General features: G+C 40.1%; 1 protein-coding gene across 1 annotated transcript in view; it reads left to right on the top strand.

Annotated features, from left to right (window-relative positions):
- LOC139712365 (uncharacterized) overlaps positions 1–14,372 on the top strand; it is a 101,936-nt gene that overhangs the window by 27,278 nt on the left and 60,286 nt on the right. The window contains exon 2 of the mRNA XM_071624195.1: positions 13,128–13,325. Within this exon, the coding sequence (XP_071480296.1) occupies positions 13,128–13,325 (198 nt within the window). The remainder of the gene's footprint in view (positions 1–13,127; positions 13,326–14,372) is intronic.

Below are 14,372 nucleotides of genomic sequence, written 5' to 3'. Positions count from 1 at the left end.
AGGGAAAGACGCATACACTTTTGATCGTCTTGTTTGACTTCTGAGATTATTAAAAAGAGAAAATAACTTGGCCATAGAATAGTAAGACAAGAATTATATCTATTTGCCCATATATACCTTCGACTGAACTATGAAAACAGAAATATAAAAGGTTTAACCGCTTTTAGGAAACCATTGTGAGAGTTTGAATGATTTATAATTTTTTTCGAGAATACCATTGTCGGCTGTATCTTCTCGATAGAGTGATAATCAAAGTGTACATCTTCAGCTGGAGATTGCTAGGGAATGTAACATAGCAGCACGGAAAACTATTTACGTATACGTATACCCCCCCCCCCCTTGATTTGAAACAGAGCTAGCAAGCCAGACTGAAAAAGTTACATCTGTTAAACATACATGCTGACGAAGATACTTTTCATTGCTCTCGTTATTATCTGTAATTAAAGAGTTAGCTTTGGGTTAGTGTAGTATAAATGAACATCGAATAATGAGCTACATACCATACATAAACACATGCTGTATGACATTGAGGAATAGTAACAATATTCTCAAGTATGTGCATGTATTCTATGACTTTCGTTGCCATACTGGCGAAAAAATCGTGAATTTCAGAAGTAGTTAACCGACTGCTCGACATGCACAGTTCAGGAAGCTAATCAGAGCATTTGTTTTGCAAGAAGGGGGGGGGGGGGGGAGTGAAGGAAGGGAAAAAATGCGCAGCGTATTGCCAATGTAAACTGATAATATCCCAATCGGTATCAAACTAAGCGAAACCGAAACAAGGCAAACAAAACAATACTGTCAGATGGCAATAAGCAAACTAAAAATCTCTCTTGGAGCGGAAAGGTGATCGAAAATTACAGGTTGCGACCGCAAGATCAATAGGGTTTCTTTTTCGTTTTTCTTTTTTGGTTAAATCTTGTTTTTTCTGTATCTTTTGTTTACCATGTAATCGACAGGGCCAAGGTTTCGTGAGGACTGTTGAGGTTTAGTATATCTTTGTGTTTTCTTTTCTCGTACTTAATTACCATCCGTCTCTAAACACCACACTTCATATAAAGTGACACTAACTTTACATAGAAAAATTATGCTCTGCGCTGGGCGATGAACGTATTGTGGTCTAGCATATACACGCTCTGCCAAAAATCCCTTTTTCTACCACCTTTATTCAACATTGTATCGGACGACAAACGCATTATTTTCATGTTGTAAGCCCTCCCACTGTTGGTGTGTCATACGTTGAGATGATTTTTTTTTTGGCCAATGTGACTGCATGAATGCAAAGGACGGCTGATGTAGGAGAAACAATCTGCAATAATTCATTCAAATCCAGAAGAAGCGATGCACAGGTTTGCCCAGAGTCATTTCTATGTTGACTAAGCGGACTGAAAGCACGAGAATATCGTACCAGTATAAGAAGAGAGTAACATTGTGAATATATGATGATAATGACCTTTGGTGCAAACATGAAAGGAAACAAAACACATACACACACCATCGTACGGAACTGAAAATGACTAATGATCAGTATTTCAGTATCGAAACAGATATAAGTCACTATCCTGCTGCTATATTAAAACTATACTCGATACTGCTCGAAATGACTCGGTCCCGAGTACATGTATACTTATTGTTGTGACCACTTCTTATGAATGAGTGAAACTCCCCGCAAAAAGAATAGGGGAATTTTTCTGAATAAATGCAAAACCGAGAGTAGGAGTACAAAATGACGGCTCGCTATTCAGACCTCTTTAAAAACATTCGAATATTTCAAAAATATCTCAATATCGCCATACTTCACAGCGTAAACGTGCATAAATATATATTCTGCCATTTGTGGAGTACTCGAGCAATATATCCATGAGCGTATGGATGCGTACTCGTGTGTTGCGTTGTGTGTTGTGTGTGTGTGTGTGTGTGTGTGTGTGTGTGTGTGTGTGTGTGTGTGTGTGTGTGTTGTGTGTGTGTGTGTGTTTGTGTGTGTATATGCTATGGAAATGGCAAAATGATACCGAGTCCGTGTACAGAGTATTCTGTATAATCTTACAATCTTATAACGATTGTCTCATAACATTACAGCGAACATGCCGCATATATCGTCTCAACATCCGGACTTTAATGCGCGTTGGACGGCTTTCCTCCACTAATCATGCGCGTAAATTCGCGATTCATCTCGCCGCCGGAAAGTGACGTAAAGTTTCATATATCACGCTCCACTGAGCATACGCATCATGTGAAATCATGGTGCAACCGCGATTTTCACGAAAGATAGCGCAGAACAATAGCGGCACAATCATAAGCCACACTGGACATTATCTATAGATGCGATGTATTGGTTTCTATGCTTTGTTTCCTGGTTTTTTTCTCCCTTCTCTTCAATTAGGTCGATCACCTCTGATCAAATTTGATACAAGGCAAATGTAATGATTTGGACTTTTTATGATGATTTTGCATAACCTGATTCACATTACTGATTACTAACGAGTTATTGAACTAGACTGTGCCCAATCTAAAGACATAAAATGTCTCATTGTATGACGTCACTGATAATGACTAGCCAGACAACAGCAAAGAATATTGTGTCATGCTTTCGTTTTGGCCGTCAAAATCGGCATGATTCTTGAAGATTTGTTCCAATGTATGATATTGTTAATCTGAAACTTATTCATTGATGTGTTTATTGAGTTATCCGTTTACTCATTGATCTGTTCTGGATAGGGCCTGTACTACTTTTAGTCATTTTACTTTATATTCGGTCATATCTGTGTCGAACATGCGTCAGTCTAATGCTACAAAAAAGGCGGATGTTTCCTTGAAGAAATAGTTTCCATTCGAGTTTGTTTTGTAACACCGAAACTCAAAATAAATCGCAATAACATTATTCAACAAATGTAAACATCGAAAAGAATGACGAAACGGGTGTGGATAGAATCAGAAGTAAAGAGGAAAATATGAAAAATTTAGATGAATTCTACGAAGACCTTCACTTTCGCAACCATCCCCTCCCCCACCTCCCACTCTTAGCATCATTAATGTGTTTATCATCAGAAGTGTACACTTTTACGAGAGTGCTCGGGACACATGTTTGAATATTATGGATACATCTTGCTTTTACTTTGTAATTGATTGACCGTATTTTAAGTATTATGTTGAGATGTAAATTGATTTGCCATGTTATATACGGTATGTTGTTGAAAGCGCTTAAAATCGTTACTAGTTACTGCAGGTTTTAGCGCCCTATAAAATCTTACGTTTTGTTGCGATGTACGCTGGCGTAAAGTAATGTATATGTCACAGTTTAAGACATTTGGGTAACAGCATATTTGATTTGTTGACGGTTTTCGGGGATTCATCGTGAACAAAACCCGTGTCTTTCTTTCGTAATGGGGAGCCGCGTTTGGAAAAATCAGAGATAGGCCCTATTGAAATAATGACCCTACATGTTTGCAGTCACGTGGTCAACGTTAATGAGCGGATGACACTAATTGTTTTTTATCTGATTCTGATTATATTCTGATTATTTATCTGATTTCTTCCTTTACAAGATAGCCGCCTTGTGTTTGTTAATGTGCGTCCGTGTGTGTGTGCATGTATGTGTGTATTACTCTGTCTTTTTATTTCTTTCTCTTATGCAAAGTGTCTTTGTTGTTGTTGTTTTTTGCAGTATGATTTTTTCATTTTTTTAATGAGGGGACTGCATACTACAAGCTCTGCTTTTTAGCAGTCCCCTCCATTTTCAGCAATTTTATTTCTGCCCTTACCATAATGATATTACATTTATTTATATCTCTGTCGATATGTGTGTGTCTTTGTGTTTACCATGTAATCAACAGGGCCAATGTGTCTTTATTACATGATATTATGTTCATTGCATTGTTGTACTGATATGCTGACAACTGTATATACGAACATTGCATAGTATTCCTAATTGTTTGTTTTGTTGGAAATGAAATAAATCAACTTGAACTTGAAAGAATTTTCGACAAGATAGCAAGAAGGTGAGATGTGGCGAGAAGCTGACAGAGCCAGCTATTGAGAGAGACAGCAGAAAAATAGATAAAAAGATAAAGTTATAAACGAGATGCGGTTGCCATGGCAATGAAAAAAAAATAAATGAAGTGATTGATTTGATCACGCGAGGAAACTCAGACATTGCACAATGCAAACGCGAGCATGCGTCATTGTCCCGACGTAATTTCTTTTCCCACTCATTCCTCTCCTCTCCCCCCCCCCCCCCATCCTCTCGCTCGCTCTCTCTCCGTCGTTTCTCCAACTCTCGCTTTCTCAGATTTCTGAAGGGGAATTTCCCCCCTGCATACACGTGTTTTCTTGTCATCTGACGGTTTCCGTCTGCCAAAGAGATGGTAGGCATTCCCTGCCAGAAAGGTATAACAGACTGAGGAGGAAGTGCACTGATCGGAATTCCTTTCATATGAACTCGACTTGACCCAAGCGTGGATGTTTTTGTGGTATGATCATCATCGTCTTTCTCCTCCTCTTCCTCCTCCTCCTCCTCACCCTACGTCTTCCCCTTTCCTTCTTCTTCTTCTTTTCTTCATCTTTCTCCTCTTCCTCTTCTCCTGCTAGTAGTAGTATATTATTTCTTCTTATTATCAGTAATACTCTTATTATTCTGAATGAGAGACTCGTATAAAGCGCTCATTTTACCTAAAAAGATAATCTTTTTTTGCCTTTCATCATATAATTTCAAGATGCTTTCTGAGCTCTTTGGCTATCCTAGAAGAGATAGAAATTGGGAAGCCTATATGTCTTTTTATTCAGGTGTTCATTCACGTCGCAAACACGATGTTTAGTTTATTACTTCTTCTTATTATCAGTCATACTCTAGGATATCATCATCATCTGTCATCATACTTCAAAATTGTCAGCATCATCATCATTTTTGTCATCGTTACCATGGTTACAATGAGTGGCGTCATCACTACCACAAGTTCATTAACATAACATGATGTAATTATATCAAAAATCTGTAATCATCTTTGCAGAGGCAGAAATTATGTATTTCTTTCAGGTGTTCATTTACGTCGCAAACACTTTATAAAGAAAGTATTTGACGGTAAATCAAAGGGGCGTGAGTTTTCGACGAGCCAAAGTACGTTACGTAGATTAGCATTACGTAGATTAGGTTGACTCAGGAGAAAGGTGTGGTTTTGTTAAACAAACTAATATGATTGTAGAGGGCATCGTAGAGAGTTGGGCTTAAACAGATTATAACATGGGATAGCATTAATGTTGCTGGTTTGTATCTACGATCAATAACGAGTCCCACAATTTCTTATTTTATTCCCGATATCACGAGTTGTGTCATAGGGGCATTATTTGTTGTATAATTCAGATCTTGATTGTTACTCCATTGTCTTGAATTCTTCCTCTAATCAGTACAGTTTCGATTCTCCCTGTAATCCCTTAACCCGTCCGCTTTAAGACGCTAAGATCCCCGAAAACCTAGGAACAAGATTCTGGTAGGAGAATGATTAACTGCTTGCTATATAGCTTGAAGAAATGAATGAGTCTTTTTGTCAACGTAACGGACCTCAAACTTGATCACTGTTTCACGGTTTCCTTTGAATCGACGGACGTGGATACGACTTGCTGGGATCTCGCTTGGATCTGAGCTGTCCGTTCCCTCGTCACCAACAAGTCCATTTGGTTCATTGCTGTTATTTTTTTCTTTCTTCTGTTACTGTTCGCAGTATGCTGCATAATCTTTTCAAAGTCATACAAATAACTTCGAACAAGGGAATTACGTCACTGGTGTCGCCGCTGAAGGCGTATTAGGATATGTTTTTTTTTAACGTGCTTTTCACTGAATATACCATTTTGTTATACAATGATATTGTAAACCCCATTATACAGAGATTAATGTTCATGGAGTTCACTGAGATTTCATTTTAAAGTCACCCCTTTTAGAAGCGATGTGAGGTCCACTCAATCGTAAAACATTTCGCACTTTCATTCAAATTCTGAAGATAAAAAGAATTTTGCGACTATTTTCTTTTCTCATTGACAAGTTGAAAGATTTATGTTCTGTGAGTCGGCATGACAGTTAAGGGCATAACAGTTAGGGCAGCCTCAGACAAGGTGCTCAATTGCTGGTGTAGCAAGGCAGGCAACGTCCCTTTGCCAAAGAACACGAAGAGTAGATGGCCTATTTCGAAACACAAGATTTTGCCAATAGGGGCGTCCATTCAACAACTGCGCGTGTGAGTGTTTTTTGGCGAGCATGGTGGGTGACGAATGTTTTGAATGCTCAACGAGGGTCACCTGTATATTCATTTTGGCACCGACATGGATCTTGCCAGAGATACTTTTTTTTTTTTTTTGCAAACATTTCACCGTCATCGGTGTTCTGGGGATTCACTCATATGGGGGCTTCGCATATGTATGCATCATTTGTCTGCTGTCTGCAGCTGGCGTTCGCGCTGGCGAGTGAAATTGGCAGCGAGCCGAGCTAAAAACGTTATACCGCCCTCTTTCATTTTCGCGAGATGCTCAACAAAATGTTGCCATCGTTTTTAGTTACGGACGCTCCTCGCATCCAATGCTTCACAAACGGAAAATGCACTAGAGAGGGAGAGCGAAAAAAAAAATGTTTTTGAGCATCGATATGAGGAAAATGGCGTTCGATTGGAACCGACTGGTCGGTTGCAGGTCTTCTCCTCTTCCTTCCAATTCCCTCAGTCGCTCGTTGACGACAAACAACATGAAATGAACATGAAATTGTTTATTACCTTATCATGTAACGATTCACGTGCTGATGTAAATATTTGAACTACTTTGTATTCAGACAATCACGTTGTGTATGTTGTTTTGCTGGAAATGGAAAGTAAATTAAATCAAATATGCTGCTTGCACTGTCTTGTTCCTCGATTGTGCTATAATATGTGTGCTTATTGTTGTCAGCGGCAAGAGACAGTGCGGTCTAGTACAAGAACCACTCATGTGTGAATAGACTTTTCAACAATAATCACAAGCTAATAATGATAACAGTTGTGCTTTTATGGCGCATATAACAAAGCATTGTTCCTCATGCGGTTTACCATAATTCTTATCAATTTTTAACACACACTAGCACAAAGACATAATGACTAATTACATGCAAGCTATATGATAAAGATATGGAAAACATTTTGGGCTCGTACAGATGCTTAGGGGGTGGACAATGTCAACAGCAGATTTGCAATAAGTACACCTTGTATAGTAAGCCATCTCCTGTTCATACCGCGTTTAAAGTATCCTTTAGCAATGAACGTCTAAACACGTAGGGGCCTATCCAGTGCAGAGTTACAGTTTGAAAATAGCCGCATTGCGGGGGCAAGTTTAAACCTTTAGCTCGTAAAATACAATCGATATCAGTTTTCGGATGTCAACGTCATTTTCCTTGGAATGATTGCGATATACTTGCAAAGCGTTAATGAAAACGTACGACAGAAATATTATTCTTCTCCATGAACATGAGCGCAAGTAGAAAATTAAAGAGTAATCATAATTTCGTTGACAGGGGTAAAGCCGTTACTGAAAACATCGATGTATAAAATCATTTGTCATTGTATCCACATTACCCATTTATTAATCTGACAACACATTGCGTCATTGGCATTTTGATAAGTAAAAAGACATGGAATTCCGTCAACTTCCGTCTAGTGATGGTGCACTGCATAAAAAGTGTCCCATTGACCTTCCGTTGCCCTCGGGAAAGACGGCTTTTTGCAGGTATGGTGTATGATATGTCGAAATGAAAAACAAAAATCGCCATGTGAATTATACTAGTTTGGCAAAACAGCAACAACAGCAACAACGATCCGGATCCCGACTGTTACCCTCAGGAGAAATTGCATATGGAGATGTACTTCAGGACTATTTCTCCCTGAGCAATTAACAGGGCAGTGTTCCCTGGACAGTAAGCTCTGAATTTATCGCTCGGACAAACATATCCGCAGGGACTAGTGGACGGAAGAGCAGTATTTTGTTCTTCCTTCTATAATAGAATAGTCGTCAAGGTCTGCCGGGGCTATTGCATATAACATCTCGTTAAAATAATCGCTGAAATTATTTAGTATATTGGGGCTTGTTATGAGGTACTAACGCATGTCACTCTGCGCTCTGTAACTTTGAAAAGTTTATAAGGCAGGGAAGCAAGAATATAAAGACCAGGATAAACTTTCCTTTCAAAATTTTCAAGCGTGTTTCTTTCAGAACTTCTGTTGCATTTTCGCATGCCTGACGACATAAATTCATCAGACCATGTGGATATCGCCCGGACTGCAGAAATAACGAACCCAGTGATCGACGACAAAACAGGAAGGCGAGAACGAAGAGGGAAGATGGGGAAAAAGATTCACAGGGGAGAAGGCCTATAGTAACCCCCAACATCTCGCCAAGACATCGGCTGTAGGCAGAGATAATAGAATGAGTATAGAGCGCTTGGAAAGAAAAACCGCATTCGCGCTATATAGCGATTATATCGGACAGTATTATCAACAGGGTATACCCCCGACTGATTTGGCGTCCACATATCGCCGAAGGTCGGTTTGCGCTATTCTTCGAGATTCTAACAAAATACGGTGAAGGAGTAGATGTACACAACAACAAACTCGTGATAATGCAGTGGCATAATAAGAGCGAATCGTGGAAGCCGTAGATTATTATCATTTTTTAAAATCCTTTTCCTCCTCAGCTGGAATATCTCGCGCTCCGCGCTCGATTCCTACAAGTTCGAGCACTGCGAAGCTCCTTTGTTGCTTTTCAAAGGTCCTTATCGTTGACACCTACAGAACGATTACACTCCACAGCAGGTCCTCCTTTATTTCAGATATTTTCCTCCCTCTCTACGTATTTTCTCTCCCACTCGGTCTCCATAAATACAGCATCTTTCTTGTCCGCGACTCCTCATCTTCCCGCATTACGTCAACCACATCTCGTTCTATTGTGCTCACGCCCGACTCTCTTCATGTTTGTTTTTCTCTCTTTTTCTCTCCTCCTCTCTCTTTCTCCCCTGTCACCATCTCTTCATCTTTTCCATCCATTTTTTTCTTCATCTAATTGCCAATGCTGTCGCTTCATTAAGCAAGTGAATTGATTGCATAGGCCAATAACCGCTTGTTCATCCGAGTTCAGACCGGCAATTGCGAGAGAGGAGCAGTAATGTATGGCTGTAGATGCGCGTCACGTAAGTAGGGTGTCCTGTTGGGCATCCGTTGGCCTGGCAATATGTCACCCCTGTGACTTAAAGGCGTGTAACAAACTACCAGTGCTGTGTGTAGGTCAGTTACGTGAAAATACACTCGTAACACATGAAAGTCTACAGGGTATCATATTCGTTAACTCTTTAAGAATAAATCGTGCTAGGAATGAGAAGGTATGTAACATATCTGAAAAGATAATCGTATGATATTGTATACGTGAGATATCGTATCGTTATATATCAACTCACATCTTATCCTTTCATAATTATAACAAACTGTACATTATATCTTATTATATCATAATCATCATATCATGTCATATCATATCATATATCAGATCATATAGTATATACATATATCACATCACATCACATCACATCACATCACATCACATCACATCACATCACATCACATCACATCACATCACATCACATCACATCACATCCCATCCCATCACATCACATCACATCACATCACATCACATCACATCACATCACATCACATCACATCACATCACATCACATCACATCACATCACATCACATCACATCACATCACATCACATCACATCACATCACATCACATCACATCACATCACATCACATCACATCACATCACATCACATCACATCACATCACATCACATCACATCACATCACATCACACCACATCACATCACATCACATCACACCACACCACACCACACCACACCACACCACACCACACCACACCACATCACATCACATCACATCACATCACATCACATCACATCACATCACATCACATCACAACACATCTAAAATAATCTTGTCTAAGATAACTTCCTCTCTGTGACTATAATCAGCATCTAATCTAACCATTATCCTTTTCTTCCTTCTCCTCCTCCTGGTAATGGATATTCCAAGACCTAGAGATGAAGGTCGCTCATATTCCAAACCTAGCTTCCAGGAGGAGCTTCGATGAATATTGTAATGAGGAATAAGTGTTTTATAAGGACATCACTGCATACTCTCATACACCTGTCATCACCATCGATCATCTTTATTATTTATCATCATCATCTTCTTCTTCTTCTTCTTCTTCTTCTTCTTCGTCGTCGTCGTCGTCGTCGTCGTCATCATCATCATCATCATCATCCAGGGGGGGATCCAAGAATTCCGTAAAGAGGGGGCACCTTTACAAAATTAAAGGGGGGGGCGCACGCACCCCACCCCAATTTGTTTCTTTTTATTTCTTTTGTTTTAACAAAAAAATAAAGGGGGCGCACGCCCTTTGCACCCTTGCCTAGATCTGCCACTGTCATCATCATCATCATCATCATCTTCATCATCATCATCATTTTCATCATCATCCTCATTAAGAAATTTATTGATGAACAGATATTACCTTAAATATGCTCTGGGTTGTCGATTGAAATTGCTTCTGGGATGTACACATAACTATCGGCATAGATATGAATATATAGGTATGTGACTGCTTGTGGAATAATGTCACATGGCATGATTGGGGCTACTTTTATTATTTTACACTTTTCACCGCTTAAGAAAGTGGATTTTTCTTTTTGGTAAGCAGTGATTGAATTAGAATATTGCCCTGTCATCACTGTATGTTTTTTTTCAACACCTGTGAAATGTAATGCAATGGAACACTTTCCATGATGTTTTTGTTGTTGCTTTTGTTGTTGTTGTTGTTGCTGTGGTAGAAGTGGTGGCTTATGCTGCAGCTTTTGTTGCTGCTGTTGCTGTTTAGGGGAATTGAAGAGTGATGGTCAGGGTGAATGCTTAACAATGTGGTCTACCGCTGAGACAATCTGCATTTCCTTCAAAACTGTCCCGGTTCCACACACACTCGACTGGTACATCTCATCGGGCCAAGGAATGTCTAAGATTGCACTGTAACTGTCCGTGTTGCCGCGTATAGTTACAAATCGTAACTCTTGTATGTTTATATAATAATTGTTTGTGAATGATGTACATGCATCAAAGAACTATTATGCTGTAGCCGACGGTCTGGAGTAATTCGACCGAGCGGCTGCTCGGCCGATGTGAATATTAAGATTGATTGGGAAGATCGAGAAGGCCATCATGTCAAATTTACATCACTCTGACTATACTTCAGCCAGGAAGCCTTGCCAGAGACATATTTCCTTCCTTGTGCTAATATTATAGCCGATCATTTCCCTCTGAAAATGAAATCTGACAATCGCAACACAGCAAGCGTGTACGCACTCACCCTCCGATGTACACTGTATGATGAGTATAGCTGGCTGACGATGAAGAGCTATAGCCATATCTACACTGCGGCTGTGGTGACGAGCCTCAGAAATTGTGTTCTGCAAGAATACTCTTTTTCTCTTAAATATCCGAGATAATTCATTGTAGTTACTTGTACAGGCGTATTATATGACTAATGGATGGGAATGTAAGATTCTCATCAATAGGCTATCTTTAAAATGTATATAAATGAGAAGCGAAAAGAGAAGATACTTTAAGTGAAGAAGGGAAAGGCACAACATCAGCGTGGGTGAATGTGAATCAATCGAAAGCTTGAGCACTCCAGCAATGGCGTTCATCCTGTTTTCTTTTGTGGAACGTTAACCCTAAAGGATCGGTTACCAAACACCAGTCACGAGCCATGGACAATTCCTTAACCCTTGCTATACCAATGAGTCCAATGTGCCCAAATTTCACACACACATACCTATGGACTGTAAATACGTGACACAAAGAGGGTTAATGATCATGTCATCGATAAATTAGTCCATGAGTCAGTGGAATCAAAATGGATACAAGCAAAAGAAGTCACACCGACGGCAAAAACTGTACATGAGATATGCCCTATGAATTTTGTGTTTGTTTGTCTTTATGCTTTTGTTTAGTGTGTATATCTTCTTTTTAAAAACTCGGTTGCTGCATATATCTCTTTCAATTATCCGTTTCTCATCTTCATTTTTCTTTTCTAAAACCTACGCATATTAACCCGTTGAGGACTAGTCCCGAGTTAACTAGGGCAGGTGTCTATGGGAAATGTATGTTGTAGCAAAAGCAGCTCGTCCTCGATGGGTTAAAGTGATGGGTTGATATCGAGCCGCTGTGGCACAGTGGTTTAGACCGCGGACTCTCAATCGTGCAGGTCCCTGTTTCGAGACCGATGGTAGCAGTGGATTTGCCCTTACATACAGTAGACAAGGGACTGCATCTTCATTGCCTGGCCGTTCGAAGGACACTTTAAATTGTCGGTCTCATGGGAGCTTGCTAATGAGTAATACTATAGTGCCTTCTTTTGAGCTACGAGGCGGAATACAGCTAAACACTCAAGCCACAACCATTAATGATTTATTGCGCGAACATTACTGGCATTACATCACAATATGAATTGGTCTGGCTTCTTATTGATGATTGCTTTTTTTAAGAAGTCGATTATGATTACTAACATTCAATTACATTCACACCAAAGCACCAAGAAACTTATCTGACCTGTCTCGTCGACATTCTTCGTATTAAACTCGCTCCTCATCACAACTACTAGTAATTCCCAAGCACACAATTCATTTGGTTTTCGTTCATTTCCAGATTTTGCCTCTCAGAACTCAAGAATCCATTTCCACATAATTTTAGGGTCATGCAAAACATGCTTCAAACAGTTTCAAGCAGATTTGCCTTAAGTAAAAAGGCTTGGGATTTCTACGCATTACGTTACTAGTATTTGATACTGAACCTAGGCTACGCTCGTACATGAATGTACGATGTGTTGGAAGAGCGTTTGCAGCTGGTGATGAAAAAGCGCCATATAAATGTCGCGTGTGTTGGTTTGTATTTTACGGTTTGACATGAACTGCGTCATGTTCTTCATAACTAAATTGTTGTTCATCACTCTTTATCTTGACAATTTTTTTTCGGCGTTTTCTTTCCTATTTGTGACAGCTCACACGCATCAGCTGTCAGAGGAATGCGAGGTGTTTCTATGGTTACGGGAAATCGGACTCGATTACTACTTCAGCAACTTTATGAGTGGGAACTTCCACACGCTACGGGACATCGCGTCCATGGATCCCACGCCCGAAGTTCTGCGGGAACTAGAGGTTGAGCTCCCGGCTCATCGCAAGCGTCTTCGTCTGGCAAGTTAGTACCATATGAGTTCAATCTGATAATGCTGCATACACGCAGGGAGGTGACTTGTCTCACCTCCTGCATACACGGTACGCCTCAAGTCGTACAGCGTTGTCGTGCCCGTGTCTCATAACGTGCACATAAATATGACTTCGTTGGGCTACACTGTCACCAATATTATTGATTTAAAGCATGCATGGTCGCGTTATTGTACATACTTTGTATGCGTCATGCATGCATGCATGGTGGATGTGTATATGTATGATAGGGTGTACTTATGTATGTATATATGTACATATGTACGTATGTTTTTATGTAAATGTATGTATGTATGCACGCACGTATACCTGCGGGCGTTCATGCATTGAGCTTGTCAAGTGCTTCTGCGTGTTGTGTGCATGTATGTGTGTAGCTGTCTGAGCGTGTGCGTTTCTGTGTATGGACAACTGTGAACCAGAACAGCATAAATACAGGCAGAGGTCGTGTAATAATCATATCTTTGTTGACCCGGGAAATGAGTAATGGTTGAGGCGCACTTTGTATGCGAGAACATGATCAAGGTTTGGCCAGGCGTCTCTCCATTGTCAGCGGTCAGAGGGACATCAATTTTTGAAGTGTTTGGTCAGCCCGCCGTTATATAGCTATCGTTGCGATTTGTACGGGCCACTTACATCCCCCTCGGCGGCCATCGCGAACTCGCCGACACTTGGGCGATCGTGCCGCCAGCCATCCGGGGGTCTAGATTTAGCGGCTGACCGTCTGGCTTAGTAGTTAGCTTGTTGTCTCCGTTCTAGCACAAAGCTTTCAAAATCTAATCACGTAAACTTATAGTAGAAGCAGAAACAAAACAACAAGGATATCGAAAAAAAAAAAGAAACAAGACAGGCATCTCTGTTCTCTGGTTCTTTCCTTCTTTCATTTCCCCCTGTTCCCACTTCGGCTCTACTGTTTCATTTATAATGTGTGCGCAATTATTTATCATTGTCTTTTTGGGGGGTAACATGATAATGTGTATTCATTTGGGCCATCAAACAGAGAATGAGTTGAATGACCTGAATT

The sequence above is a fragment of the Diadema antillarum genome, unplaced genomic scaffold (genome assembly GCF_040938485.1).
Source record: "Diadema antillarum isolate AM-2024a unplaced genomic scaffold, OU_Dant_1.0 seq00001795_RagTag, whole genome shotgun sequence".
Taxonomy (NCBI): Eukaryota; Metazoa; Echinodermata; class Echinoidea; order Diadematoida; family Diadematidae; genus Diadema; species Diadema antillarum.
This window is presented reverse-complemented; position numbering and strand designations above follow the sequence as displayed.